Source organism: Gossypium raimondii, chromosome 3 (assembly GCF_025698545.1).
Source record: "Gossypium raimondii isolate GPD5lz chromosome 3, ASM2569854v1, whole genome shotgun sequence".
NCBI classification, from domain to species: Eukaryota; Viridiplantae; Streptophyta; class Magnoliopsida; order Malvales; family Malvaceae; genus Gossypium; species Gossypium raimondii.
This window is the reverse complement of record NC_068567.1, coordinates 58,052,246-58,067,715: the sequence shown is the minus strand read 5'-3', so window position 1 is coordinate 58,067,715 and position 15,470 is coordinate 58,052,246. Positions and strand designations below refer to the sequence as shown.

General features: G+C 29.1%; 2 protein-coding genes across 3 annotated transcripts; both read left to right on the top strand.

Annotated features, from left to right (window-relative positions):
* Nucleotides 1-7,536: 7,536 nt before the first annotated feature.
* On the top strand, nt 7,537-8,780 carry LOC105794968 (uncharacterized protein At5g23160). Its single transcript, XM_012624376.2, has 2 exons — nt 7,537-7,953; nt 8,066-8,780. Exons 1-2 carry the CDS (start codon nt 7,606-7,608, stop codon nt 8,552-8,554), a joined length of 837 nt encoding a protein of 278 aa, XP_012479830.1. The 5' UTR covers nt 7,537-7,605; the 3' UTR covers nt 8,555-8,780.
* A 5,052-nt stretch (nt 8,781-13,832) lies between these two features.
* LOC105794962 (60S ribosomal protein L44) lies at nt 13,833-15,470 on the top strand. Of its 2 annotated transcripts, none has more exons than XM_052628594.1 (5): nt 13,833-13,859; nt 14,319-14,379; nt 14,849-15,028; nt 15,148-15,222; nt 15,316-15,470. In XM_052628594.1, the coding sequence occupies exons 2-5, from the start codon at nt 14,377-14,379 to the stop codon at nt 15,373-15,375; spliced, it is 318 nt and encodes a 105-aa protein (XP_052484554.1). In that variant the 5' UTR covers nt 13,833-13,859; nt 14,319-14,376; the 3' UTR covers nt 15,376-15,470. The 2 variants fall into 2 exon arrangements, with proteins under 2 accessions (XP_052484554.1, XP_012479828.1); XM_012624374.2 differs by lacking the exon at nt 13,833-13,859 and adding an exon at nt 14,185-14,237.

Below are 15,470 nucleotides of genomic sequence, written 5' to 3'. Positions count from 1 at the left end.
CTTAACATTTAAGTTATCCAGAAATAGAACTCTTAATACAAATCAATATTTCATTTTGTAATACAAATAAACTACAGGGACTTCATTTAGGTACAACAACAAAAAAAGTTCAAGGACTCCGTTAATAGATTTAGGAGTATTCAAACTTCGGTTAAAACCGAATCAATCGACTAAATCGGTCTAATTTGGTTAATCGATCGGTTAACTGATCTAGTTCAGCCGGAGGTTGATTAACGGTTAATTTAGTTCGAAATCGGGTAATTAACTGAACTTAATAAGTAACATTATATATTATATGTATTAGGCTATTACTAATTCGGTTAATTCGGTTAATTAGGCTACACGGGTCTTATACTTGTTTTAACAAAAAAAAACATATAAATTTTGGTTAACCAACTTAAATAACCGAAATATTTCGGTTCAATTAATTTTTTTTTAATTTATTCGATTAACAGTTAAAAAAATAAAATATTCAATTAATATTAGATCAATTCAATTAACCATTTAAACACCCAAAATAGCTTAGGTTAAATCTCGTGATAATTAATCAATTTATATCCACTTATAAAATGATGAATAAAATATTTAGGCAAGAAAAAAGAAAATCAAATGGCTGTTTTGTGAGCAGTTCTACTTGGCGGCTTCTTTTGGTCCTACGAGGAATTGTCCAAAATTAAGACACATTATTACGAATAAAATAAATTTAATATGATGTAATACTAATTTGATTTATTTGTTCCAAAAGCACTGCAAAGTAGAGGTGCTCATGGCCGGGCGGCCCGGCCCGGCCCGATGGCTCACCCGAAATATGGGCTTGGGCAAAAAAACGATGCCCGATTAAAAAAACGGGCCGGGCCTCGGGCACCACTTTTTTGGTCCTGCCCGGCCCGAATATAATAAATATTTTATTTTTATTTTTTTTTAATTTTAAAATATTTTTTTAAACTTTTTTTAATTTTAAAATATTTTTAAAATACTTTTAAATTTTTTTAATTTTAAAATATTTTTTAAATACTTTTTAAAATTTTTGTTTTAATTTTTAAAATAAATTTTTAGTATTTATTTAAAAAACAGGCCTGGCCGGGCCGGGCCCGGGCTTATGAATTTTTTTCCCGGGCCGGGCCTGGGCAAAAATTCTAGACCCATATTTCGGGTCGGGCCGAAATTTTTTTCCGGGCCCGGCCCATGAGCACCTCTACTGCAAAGTGTCGGAAACTTTCTTATCCGACACTACAAACATATGTGGATTTGCCTTTTTCTCATTCTATCTTTTTTTTTAGTTATAGTAATGTCATGTTATTGGCCCCAAATCAAATTTTCATGTTTCAATTTAATCCTAATCAAAATTTTTAGTAAAATTTATCGAGTTAAGCTTTTCTATTTCTAGAGTTTGATGTGCCAAATATATTATCATACGTGTAATGTTGTGTCAACTTATTATTTACATATATTACTCACTAAAATTCTATTTGATGAATTAATGACTGGCATTTGCGTCAATCTTGAAATTTCAAAAATCGAAAAATTTAGGGACTTAGAATGGTCAAATTAGAGAAAATGGAATATACATAATACATGAGTAGTAATTGAATTTAACCAAATGGATTTAATTGCTACTGTTTGGGTCATGACTAAATTTTAAAATTTTAAAAAGTATAGGGACTAAAATTAACCAATTTGAAAAGTGTAGGAATTAAAATTGATCAAATAAAAGTATAGGAAATATGGGGACTAACAGAAAAATTTGACCATTTCAAAATGAGGGTCAATTTTTTATACTAATTTTGTTAAATAATTTGATTTGATTTGTTTTTTATTTAGAATTGAGCAAATATTTTACTCTCTTTATTTTTTTGTCTTTTTAAATATGCAAGAAAATATCTAATCATATAGAAAATATTAAAGCGTATATTCCACATCATAGCATGTTTTAAAAGTAAAAATAAAATCCAACAAAAACATATAGTATAAATATTTTTATAAAATTTAACCAAAAATCATCCCATATTGATTGGTAATTAATTAAAATAATTATTATATAATATTCTTCTAAATAACAAAACAAGACTTAAAATATTTTATTATTATTTAAATCTGTAATTAAGAAAAAGTGAGTTTTGGTGTAAAATTGAGTTGGTTAATTTGTAATTGCTTCCGGTGATGGAGGAAGTGGGTTTGGAAAATGGGAAGGGACAAACAAAAAGGAGTTGCATAACTGATACAAGGACAAGAGGTGGTGCCAAAACTGTTACATCATTATACACATCCATAACTATATAATATTTCATTCATTTCTGAGCCTAACCTAAGCCGCCCCAAACAACTATCCATAAAACCCCGCAGCTTCTAATTTCAATGCCATCATCATGGTTATCGCCACATAGTTTTGGTGGTGTGAAAGTCATTTAAGGCATAATGATTTTTTTTAATTTTATAAACAAAAATTATTTTAATTTTTTATCACTTTTACTTATTGAATTTATATTAATACAAATTTAAATGTATACCATATTAGTAATTAATTATGCCTTTAAAATATTAAAAATATTTCTTTTATAATTCTTAACAATTTAAATAATTTTATTTTTAAAATTATTTTATATATTTTTAAATTTTTAACAATTAATTAATCACTGACGTGGCAAGCATGCCATGTCAACAAAGTTAACTTGTTAACTTTTCTATCCATTTTGGAGTACATGGACAAGCATAGTAAGTTTAAAGGCAAAAATTTAGATGAAGGGCTAAAATGAATTTCTTTTTTTATAAAGTTAGAGGGTTAAATAAATCATTATGCCTTAAATTAATTTAAATGAAAAAATAGTATGAGCTTTTTATATTTGGTAATTATATTAGATTTTATTTAAATAAAAAATTGAATTGGACTTTTATTAAAATATTATGAAAATAATTATTATTTACTAAATCAATATGAGTCTCAAATTATTTACCAAAATATTATATTTTGAACAATAACTTGAATTTTTATATATTTTTATATGATTGGTGACCATTTGAAATCTTAAAGTGAGAAAGATTTTATATTTTAACATACTATCAAATTTACTAAAATAATTTTCATTTCATATTATTTTAGTAAATAATTTGTTTTATAATATTTAGGTAAAAAACTCACGGGTGTTAAAATTTTTAATATTTCTTTTGAAATTTTATTTAAAATGTATTATTTTTCTACCAAATAAATAATAATAATTAAATGAAAAATTAGGACATTTTAGTTTCATGTGTAAACTTTGAATTTTTTTTTACGATTTTGGGGTCAGAATTTTATTTTTTAAACTTGGGGTCAGATATTTAAACTTCAAATATTTGTTTAATTGTCAACCATGATATATTGACATTAAAAATATTCTATTAATTAATCAACTAGTAATCTTCATACGAAGTTCATGAACCCACGCATTTGACTTGACTAATCATGCATAATATTTTACAAAATAAAATAATTACATGTCTGAAAATGTAAATAAGTTCAGACAAAAAGAAGTTTCAAAGAAAATAAAATTGTAGAAATTTTACGATATCTATATAAGAATTTGTTTTTAAAATCCCCATATTAACACTATCATATATATACGCCGATTGAGTCTTAGCTCGACTGATATTGGTATTGTTGTCAGTGCAGGAGGACGTGAGTTTCAGGTTTGACTTTTGGAGTCATCTAGAGATGCGACCGCCTAGGGCCTAAGGCTGAAAGGGGTCCAAAATATTATTATTTTCCAGTTTTTTAAGAGGCCTAAAAGTTATTATTTTTTAACTTTTAAAGGTCAAAAAAAATTATCAACTTTCAATGGGCCAAAAAAATTTTTATTTTAGCTTTTACGGGCCCAAAAATTATTTTTACCAGGTTTTAAGGGACCTAAAAATATTTTTCTCCAACTTTTAAGAAACATAAAACCCCATTTTATTGTTTTGCCTAGAACTCCAAAAATGTCAAGAATGGGCCTGGTGGGTTCAAACGCATTATCCTCTTATTTAAGGGTTCGGGAGAAGCTATGGGTAATTTTAAGCATTATATTAAAAAGAACAAAAATTCATACATTTAAATTGATTGGTGAAAAGCTTAGGCTTCCTTAGATTTTATTTTCATTTTCTTTAACATGAAAAATATTGAAGATAATTGAAAATTTTAAAAAATATAAATACAAATAAAAATATGTGAAAATTAAAAATAATTAAAATATTTTTTCCATTGTTTTCATTAAAAATGTTTTATAAAACTAGTAAAATAATTGACATTGGTACAAACTGAGAAAAATATTTTCTTCAACAATTTTAAATATCAAATCTATTATCCATTTAAGTATAAAACCATTGTTATATTATTTCTCATGTTTTTATTATAGGAAATTAAATATCCAACATGTTTTCATTATTGAAAAAAGATTGTTTTTATTTTTATTCACTAAACATTATTTTTCAATTTTTTAAAAATAAAATAATATTTTTAGAACCTAAAGAATGCTTAATTAATTCAACCCTTCAACTCAATTCTTATCCGCCTAACTCAAATGGGATGGATAATTAAATAGATTAATCGGCATGCATGTCATCTTGAGGGTTCTTCCAAGAGATAAAAATTTAATGAAAAAATCGAGTGTAAACACTTTAGATACAATACTTCCACCATTGAGTGGCGGATCAGCTTCCCTCAACATGTTTTACTATTGTAGTCAAGATTTATTTGTGGACTTGTAATTTCTTTAAAGCTTCATGTAATATATATATATATATATATATATATATATATATATATATATATATATATAGTTAAAGTAAAATCGTAATGGTTTTTGGTATCATATTTAGGTCACTCTTAATAATCTATCACATGGGTATTGGCTTCTAAAGGAAGAGGAAAGGCACCTAGCTACTATGCATTAAATTTCATATTTTTAACATTTACATAATTATATAATAATAATAAATTTTAAAAACAAAATAAGATACAAATCACAATATAAACAAACATTCTACGCATACAAGACATCTTAAGTTGATTATAACACATTTTAATATGTCAAAATTATAAATATATAATATTTAATTAATTAAAGAGGTATAAGTAATTAAATTAGAAGAAAAAATTTATGTAAGGAATGGCTTACATTAGGATGATCCTATAAACTAAGATTTGTAGACATCAATAAAATTTTGCTACATCATCAAATTTTAAAGACATGAAATTGTTATTATACACTCATCTATAGAGAAATTATTTTATAGACCCTTCTCACCACATCATTCATGATCTATTTCCAATTATTTAATGATATTTCAACAATTTTTTTCATGTCATTGACTCATAATTTTGGTAACCTCAAATTCTAAACCCAAAACCTAGAACCTCAAACCCTAAATCCAAACTCTGAACTCCTAGCCCATAACTCCAAACTCCTGAATCTCGAACCTGAACATTGCACCTCAGGGTTCGAGGTTTGAGGTTCAGGGTTTGGGATAAAATAATTATCAAAATTATGTGTCAATGATATGAAAAAAATTGCACAAAAATTTCTATTTTTTTTTTCAAATTGGTTGCACAAAATTAAAAAGAATATTAACTTACGGGAAAAAATAAAATGATTAAAATTTGTAAAAGAATAAAAGATGTTTGTTTATAATTTAAAAACTAATTATTTTAAGTAATTTAATTAAAATTAAATTAAGTTGAATAATATATTAGATATAGATGAGTGTATAATAATATTTTGTTATTTTCAAAATTTAATGATACGGCACTATTTTATTAATGTCTAAAAACGATACTTTTTTTAAAATCATCATAATATAATTTATTCCCTACCTTTAATTTTAAGAAAATACTTTGCAAAATTGTTGGCAACCAAAGGCATTTCATCGCCATCACTCTCTCTTTATAGACGTGGGAACAACTTCAACTTCACTACTACTTTCACGTTTGTTGATGTACGTCAACAAAGTGAGATGATACTGAGGTAAAATAGAGATTAAAGTACAAAAAAAAAAAAAAATTGTAGTAAAATGAATTAAATTAAAATTTGAACTTTTAAGAGGAGCCAACATTGGGATTTTTTTATTTAACAAATAGACTAATGGGAATTAAATTAAATTATTAATATTTAAGAGGATTAAAGTTGAAATTGGGAAAACACCCCAAATTAAGCCTTTTACTAAATTTATCACATTTTGATTTTCCATGGTCAAATTTTTAACTTTGATCTCTTATTTTTAAATTTTATTATGAATAAAAAGTGAAGAAAATAGGGTAAACTATAAAAATAGTCATTTTTGTTTGCCTCAGATTACATTTTAGTCACTTATGTTTGAAATGTTATGTTTTAGTCACTTACGTTATCGTTTTGTTACAAAGTGGTCACTCTACCTTTAAACTTCGTTACCTCTCTAACGACAGTCCGACGTGACAGTCCAAATGGGTTTTAAATGTCAACTTGGATATCTAGTTTGTTGGGATGAAATAGGTTTTAATTAAATAAATTTAATTTAGATTGCCATGTAGTACATCCAAGTTGACATTTAAAACCTATTTGGACTGTCACATAGGATCGTCGCTAGGGAGGTAACGGAGCCTAACGGTAGAGTGACTACTTTGTAACAAAATGATAACGTAAGTGACTAAAACGTAACATTTCAAACGTAAGTAACTAAAATGTAATTTGAGGCAAATAAAAGTGACTATTTTTATAATTTACCAAAACATATTATAAAATTTTCAATATAACTGTTTTTAATATATTTTTAAGATATTTTTTTAAGATTTTAGCTAATTATAATATTTTAAACAAATTAAATTTATAATTAAGCTCCAATTAGAATTGGTTATTTCACATGAACTCAACTCAAACTAATTAATTATTTAAAATAATTTAAGAAGAAATTTATGCATGAATTATATGCAATCAATGACGAAATTAACCAACATTTTCATTTTACTTTTACAAGCTACGTCCTATAATTTGGTAAGAAATGAACTTCTCAAAAACTTCCTACATATATTTCACAAATTCCTTGGGGTTTAAAACTTTTATTAGTATTTTAAAATAATAAAAATAAAATTACAATTTTATTAAAATTTAATTTCAACCCCAAATAAAATTCTGCCTTATGAACCCCTTAAGTGTAATAATCAATCTTAAAATTATCCGAATCCTTAAAACTTAAAAATTCTGCTGTCTGAATATTAAATACTTTATGCTCGTTGATATCGATGGCAATAAAATAATAATTATTTTAAAATTTTGTATTATTAAAAAAATCAACATGGCATTTGTAATTGTTTTAGTGCAGAATGGAAAGCTGGCAATAGTAGTACGTAGAATTGGTGAAAGCTTGGACAAGGTGAAAACGTGTAAGAACTACGTCTTTCGACGGTTAAGTCCAACACTTCTCTTCCAAATCAAACCTAAATTTCTCATCATAAACTTAAACTAATCATATTTATTAAATATATATTTTATTTTTTATTTGAATATTTTATTAAAAACAATAGAATAGTAGCCATTAATGTTTTATTTAGTTATAGCGAGAGAGGGCCAAGACCGTTCCATTTGGGTATTCAAAGTCCTCCATGCCGACTCCATCTCCTCTATGTCTTCCATGGCGGAACCCCAAAAGAAAACCCACAAAACCAGTCGCTTTCTAGCTTGTTTTGGGTTTTCATGCAAGAAAACCCCACCGAAAAAGCCCATCCAAACCGGTAGCAAAAACACACCGTCGCTCTCTTTCCCGATGCTTTGTTTTAGACCCGGGAAGTCCCGGACCAAAACCGTTCCCGTCGATAACTCCGACAAGACAGACACCGGCGGCGAAAGCCATACATCGTCGAAGCTGAGCAAGAAGAAATCGGATATCAAGCTTATCCCTTCACGTCAAAATTCAAAACCTGATCCGCAACTCTCGTTCCCCAATCAAGCTTCGAGAACGAGACCTAAAGAGGTGCTTTTTTTTAAGCTAAATTTAGCTTTAATTACATCAGTTGCAGGCAAAAAGGCGATCCATGTCGTCTCTTACAACTTTTTGAGCCTTTTTTGTTTTTCCTGCTTTGCAGGGACCTGAACCGAATATTCTCCTCGGGAACAAGAAACTTTCGGACCCGACAAGAACCGGTTCAAGCCTGCCGGGTTCACCGACAGTCAAGCCCAAAATCAACCCGAAAACACAGTCCAAGTTATCCCACACGGTTTCGTTACCGGTCCTAGAAGGCAACCAACGGGTGGGGAATCCCCGGAAACATGATCGGGTCAATTCAAAACAGCACCAACGGAAAAACAATGGGGTGGTCGGAAAATTGGACTCCGCCATGGGTTTGTCCATTATAATGGTGACTTTGGTAATAATGTTAGTTTGGGGTCGATTATGTGCCATCCTTTGTACCTCGGCTTGGTTTTATTTTCGGTCTCGTTATCGAACCATTAATAACGATAACGATATTGAATCTATGGCGAGTTCAAATGAATCAGATTTGAATTCCAAAGAATACAAAAAGAAAATAGTGTTGGAAGGATTGTTGGAAAGGAATCACAGGGTTGGGTTATGAAACTTTTGTACAGGAATATTTTTTTATATTTACGATGTGCACGTTAGATGTAACTATATGTGTTTTGCTAAAGTGAACCTGTTGGCCATTTTGTGTAAAATAGAACTGAAAAAAGGGTTAATGTATCCTAGAATCATAGTTCAGTTTGGTTTAATTTATTCTACCAAGCCATGTACTCTTTGAAATTTTGTAATTTAATTTATCGAATTTTAAGTTAAATTGGTTACACATATTCAAATTTAATTTAAGACAATTAACAATGTTATCAATTCGAGTTTAATTAAGTACCCAAGTTCGAGTCTCATTATGTATAATTACGATTTATGGGTATCTGTCCCATCATATGTGTATACCATGTGTAGGTTTTGTGCATTTGATTCCATATTATAGTTGGTTTAATATTATACTTGTATTGTATTTGTAATGCTGGAACTCTCCAAAAAAAAGTAGAGAGATTAAATTCATGGAATTAAAAGTAAATGGGCTAAGTTTCAAAAGTGTATAGAGTATAGGGACTGGGAGCAGAATTAAACACCTTAGTTGTTTTCCCCTTCAAATTTGGTACCTTTTTTTTAATTGGGCAGTTGAGGATATCACGTGATTGACATGAAGCACGTGCCGTGGACTTAGTTAATTACTACTAGGGTGATTTAGACAATAGCTTGTGTGGCTTAAACATCGGCGGTCAGTTTCAGTTGTCTGCTTTTCCCTCACCTAACATTAGCGAGAGAATTTAAGAGACAAATAACTAAAAAAACAAAACAAAAAAAAAACTATACTCCAAGAATCTATTTAAATTTTCAATTTATTTGACTATTATTTTTCTTTTCTCATGACTTATCCGCAGATAATAATAATTTATCCATTTTTTTTATTACAAAACTTTAATGCAAAAACAATGGATTTGGTGTTACCAACTTCATTGTTTTTTATTTTATGTTTCCTTTTTTCCTCTAATAAATCATACATCAAGTAAATTTTATATTAAAATTAGAAAAAAAATTGGGGTCGAATTAAATTTTATTTTACAATAATAAATATGTAATTTTATTATTTTAATAGTCTATATCTTGGGCAATTTACCAGAAAAAGCCCTTTTTTTTAAATTTACCGAAATGGGCTGATTTTTTTATTATTTACCGGAATTGGCCATTTTCCGCGAAATCGTGTCCACGTCAGCGCGATGTCAGGGTACATGGCAGGACATCGCGTCCACGTCAGCGCGATTTGCTTATGTGGACACAAATCGCGCCTACGAGGACGCGATTTGCTGACGTGGATGAACAGTTGATGTTTTTAAGATTGGAAAACTTTGAAAGGCCATAACTTTTCGCTCGATTGTCTGATTGAGACGATTTTTTTATTTCGAATAACTTTTCGACATCTACGCGCTGACAAACAGCCGAAGGCGGTTTGCCGCAGTTTTCGTTGAAAAAGATCTTTTTTTGCCCCTAAATTTTGATTTTTTCGGTTTAAAATTGAATTTTGAAACATTCAAATCATTATTTTCCTTATTCATTTGAAGTAAACACCGGATATTTTTTTACAGAATTGTCTTATATCATCCTGTTATAGGTATAAGTCAGCTCATTCCACTTTTGAGAAGTTCCCTAAAATTTTCCATTTTATTCAATTTAGTCCCTAAAACCTAAATAGTCATATTTTCAAATCTAAGCTTCGTTTTTCAATTCAAATTCAATTTCATCCTTCCACAACATTCAAATATTCTTAAATACAAAAATTTCATGCTAATTTTGAAATAATTACACTTTAGTCCCTATACTCGTAACTAACAAACTATACTTTACAAATTAGTCCCTATTCATCTCTAAGCAGTTTTTCAGCGCGTAGATCTCGAAAAGTTATTCGAAATAAAAAAAATTGTATCAATCGGACAACCGAGCCAAAAGTTATGGCCTTTCAAAGTTTTTCAAGCTAAAAAACATAAATTGTTCATGCCACGTCAGCAAATCGCGTCCTCTAGGGCGCGATTTCCGTCCATGTCAGCAAGTCGCGCTGACGTGGACGCGATTTCCTGGCGCGTACCCTGACATCGCGCTGACGTGGACGCGATTTCGCGGAAAATGGACCATTTTGGTAAATAATTAAATAGTTGGCCCATTTCGGTAAATTTTGAAAAAAAGGGCTTTTATTGGTAAATTACCCCTATATCTTTATAATTTTTAAAGGATTAAATTGTAATTTTATCATTTTCTGAGGAGTTAAAATGTAGTCTTGTCGTTATTAATTTAAAATTTTATAAATTATAAATGGTTTAAATTAAAATTTTACTGTTTTAGAGGGACAATGGCCCAGAAACTCTTAGTGGCTCGCTCATATCTTCATTTGATACCCCCTTTATATGGTACCAAAGTTGATGTTCCATGTGATTCTTATACACATTTTGAGTTTATCCCGTTTTAGAGCTTTAGGTTTTCTATATTTAGAGGTGGTGCCAAAATTTTCTCTAGTCTTTTTTCTTTTAATGGACTAAAATATAATTTTATTAATTTCTAAAAGGATTAAAGTATGAATTTTGTATTTTGAGGAGCTAATATTATATTATAAATTTTACTGCCTCTAACACCGATCTTATCTATATATTTGTTCTTATACGTGATGAACCCTTAATACCAAGATACAATGTGAGATAAATAGAAACACCTTTAATTGCATGTTTGTTAAATATGAAAATATAATTATATTGCATGTAAAATATTTTATGTAAAACATTTTCATTGTTTTACGGTGTTTGTTCGATAGAAAATGAATTACTAAAGGAAATTATTCTCTAAAAAGGGTAAAATCAAGACTTTTTTAAGGAAAATATATTATCAAAAATTTTTCCGTAAGACATTTTCCAAACTGATAAGGCTCTGTTCACTGTTTTCATTGTTGAAGAAACAAAAAGGGGAAACTTTCAGAGTAATAAAGGGGAAACTCTCTTTACTGTCGAAGAAAACAGTCCCTTATATTCTAATTTTATATTTTTAAAGATTTAGTCCCTAAAATCCAAAATTTTAATATTCTACAATTTAATTTCTCAAAATAGATTTTCTTATTCTACAGTTCAGTCCTAAACCTTGTTTTGTACAAATTTGCAAAACAATCCAGTTTCTAAAATTTCCAAATTTTATAATTTAGTCCTTTCAACTAAATTTGTCAAAATTTCCAAAAATTAGTCCTTGATTTTGAATAGTTAAACTTTCATGTTCTATTTTTCAGAATTGTAAGTTCTCAAATAATGTAAATTAGTCCTAAAACTCAAGTTTTGAAATCTTTACAATTTAACCCATTTAGTTTCAAACTTTACTATTTTATGCTCAACTTTCCAAATTTTCATATTTCATAATCATATACTTTAGTTACTACATCAATGTTTTAGATTTCACTACTCAAACCCTTATAATTCAAAATTTTACAATTTTACTATTTGGTCCTTACTTCAATTTTATTAAATTAAATCATTTTCAACTTACTCATCCAAATAATATTCAAAATAAATATTTACCACTTTCAACTTAATTAAACATAAATTTATAAATATAAATTTATATTCCTAATGTACTGAAATTAACAATTAAGTTTAGTTAAGTAAATTAAGATTGATTAAAACTAAAACATGATTAATTAAAATATAAATAAACTTTATGAAATAAATTCAATTAAACAATGAAAAGATAATAAAATCTCAAATATTTGTTTGTTTTATTGAAAACAACTTTTACGAAATATTTTCAAGAAATCCAAACAACATAAAATATTTTACACAGATTCATCCAAACACTAGAAAATATTAACTTTTATAGAAAAGTAAATCATTTTTCTGAAGCCATTTTCAGTGAAACAAATAGAGCCTAAATCATCAAGTTTCCTTCTTTACCAAAATACATTCTTTAGTTTTACCGCTCTTCATTACATAAAATCAGTGATACAAAGATAGTTTTTTTTTTTTAATTATCAACTAATAAAATCATAACTCCCTGAATATCATCAGATCATAACATTAAAATATAAAACAAGCAGAAGCATCAGTCATCCAAGTGTAATATAGACCAATCAAGATACAAACTAAAGTTCATCAAACCAACCAAACACCAAAATAGCACAAAGACAATCCTTAGCAACAACTAGAACCAAACCAACAGCTCTAGCAGCTTCCCCTTTTAGCTTGCAACGCAACATATGTAGTCTCCAGCTCTGCTATCCTAAACTATTGCCTTTCTGGCCAAGTCTTTTACAAACCATTCATCAAGATCTCTGTAAGCTTTGTCATAATCTGGTGTATACTGTTCATCTACCCCAAAATGCTTCTGATGATTACTGATGATGGCTAGATTAAAACTGAACTACTGACCTCGAATCAGGCTTGACACAAGAAATAGTGTATTATAGTCCTTAACTCTTCAAAATTACATCTATTCTTTGCTTCTGAAAGCTTGTTTCCCTAATGTTTTTCTCATTCATGAAGCATTTTTCTACCATTAGCTTCATCCTCTTTGCACAGTCAGTGTTCAAGAATTTTGGCTTCTTAAGCTCAGAGTAAGATCAACATCATTCAACCTCTTAGCAGAAGTTCATGATAATGTATAGTCCTTCACACACACACATATATATATATAAATAATATTTCGACCGTTGTTTCCATTAATTTTGAAATAAAATAATTCTTCTTATATGATAAAAGCTAATTAAAATAAAAATTTGATTTAGTTTAGTTTAGTTCAACTTATCTTCACTTTAATACAATGTTTAATTGAGTTGCTGTTATGAATCAATTAGGTTCAACTAATTCAGTTAAGATATTATCAAAAATTTATTTCTTTTGTTTTTATAAATGAATAAAAAATTATTCGTGATTATATTTGAATTTCAAACTTTTAACCTAAGCATTATTTGGGTTCAATGGCAAATCCAGGCCCGACCCTCCTAAAATGAAAAATTTTTATTCAGGTCCATTAAAATTTAAAATTTGTAATGGTAAAATTACACTTTGACCTCTAAAATGATAAAATTTGATTTAATCATTTAAAATTATAAAGATATAAGGTATTAAAATGATAAAATTACATTTTTACTATCATAAATTTAATTTCAGCCCTAAAATATTTTCGACTTCGCACCTATTTGGGTTTTACATAAATTTTTATTGAGTATATTTATTGAATGGTTTTTTATACAAATTGTGGCATAATTTAATTACAACTTATTAATTTAACAAAAATAGAATCTAAATTAATTTTGGATTATTTATTCCCTCAAGGTTAAAGGAGTTTCGTCCTTCCAAGGAATTGTGGAAAACCAAGTAAGATAAACATGAAACATTTAGGTATGGATTAGTAGGAATATTGGCATTCATTTTGGATGGGTTGGCGCTACGGTTTACATGTATTAATTTATAGTTATGGTAGATCTTAGCCCACACTCGGATTCGCCTATTTTAAGATTCTTTTTTGAAAATCAAAGCTTACAAATATGAATAAATTTCTTTAATGAATCCGTCTCCGATTATATTTGTATCGATGAATCAAAATGTACGATGAAGTGAACAAAATTTGAGGAAGAAAATCGTGTAAAAATGTCTGCATGTAAAATTTTACTTATTCTAGGGTTGAATATTGATGATGGGCTTCTAATTCTTGGATATGTCGAAGACTAATTGGGCTGCTAAAGATTTTTCTGGGTTAGATCATGGCAATCAATTTTTGTTTTTGTTTCTAAGCCCAAAATCCAAACCCTAATCCAAAATCAATATATTTGTTAGGTTAATTGGCTGCCACCACCGGATCAAAACTGAAGCTTCTCGCTTTTCGGCCGCAGCCATGGTGCTTCCTCTTTCTTTTGTTTGGTTTGGTTTCCTTCATCTTTTGAGCTTATTTATGATCTGATTGTTTATGTTTTTGCCTGCAAAGTGCTTGTAAAATTGAAATAATCAAGTTTGTATGAGAACATTTGGGTTGGGGAGAAGAGGATCTAGGGTTTGGGATTTTTTTCCCAGAAATTTATTGGTGAAGTTATGATAGTTTTATTTTTCCTTTATATGTTTATATTCAAGAAATGATCACTAAAGTTGTAGATTTTGCCCAGAAATCTGAAATTGGCCTTGAATTAATGACCTTAGCCGTGGGTTTTCCTCAAAAATCCATATATAAAATATGTGATGAGATTGCTGAATAAGGTTTAATTCTTTTTCCTTGGCAGTACTGTGTCTTAATTGTCGTCGATGAAGTGTTTGACGAAATGACTGCTATAAATTTATTGCTTTCTTAGACTAACTGTGACTGTTGTTTGAAGGTGAACGTACCTAAGACCAAGAAGACCTACTGCAAGAGCAAGGAGTGCAGGAAACACACTTTGCACAAGGTCACACAGTATAAGAAGGGCAAGGATAGTTTGGCTGCACAGGGGAAGCGTCGTTACGACCGGAAACAATCCGGTTATGGTGGTCAGACCAAACCAGTGTTCCACAAGAAGGTAATATTTTGTGTCACTTTTATCCCATGGATGGATATATATTTCATGTTTATTGTTGCTTGAGATTCTCCAAGCTTTGTACATGTATATATGTATAAATTTGTGTACCATTTGAACAGGCAAAGACCACCAAGAAGATTGTGCTAAGGCTGCAATGCCAAGGTTGCAAGCACGTTTCACAACATCCGATCAAGGTCGGTGCACCTGAAACCCTTTTGTATTTCTGTGTTCTCGTTTTCCCATGTTTGATGAGCTAATTTTCGGTTGTTTGTTACCCGTTTTTGCAGAGGTGCAAGCACTTTGAGATTGGTGGAGACAAGAAGGGGAAAGGAACATCTCTGTTTTAAACATGTTATTCATGGTATCTTGTTATGTTTGCTTTACTTTATATGGAGTAGTTTGAACTTACAAGACTGTAATGGAATTTTGTTAAATTTGCTTA

What these genes read in the sequence shown, in the direction of transcription:
- LOC105794962 (XM_012624374.2), top strand. Translation starts at nt 14,200, where the DNA reads ATGTCGAAGACTAATTGGGCTGCTAAAGATTTTTCTGG. An exon ending in GCTTTTCGGCCGCAGCCATG is followed by an intron (nt 14,380 to 14,848) that starts GTGCTTCCTCTT and finishes TGTTGTTTGAAG; the next exon opens with GTGAACGTACCTAAGACCAA. An exon ending in TTTCACAACATCCGATCAAG is followed by an intron (nt 15,223 to 15,315) that starts GTCGGTGCACCT and finishes CCGTTTTTGCAG; the next exon opens with AGGTGCAAGCACTTTGAGAT.
- LOC105794968 (XM_012624376.2), top strand. Translation starts at nt 7,606, where the DNA reads ATGTCTTCCATGGCGGAACCCCAAAAGAAAACCCACAAAACCAGTCGC. An exon ending in CGAGAACGAGACCTAAAGAG is followed by an intron (nt 7,954 to 8,065) that starts GTGCTTTTTTTT and finishes CCTGCTTTGCAG; the next exon opens with GGACCTGAACCGAATATTCT.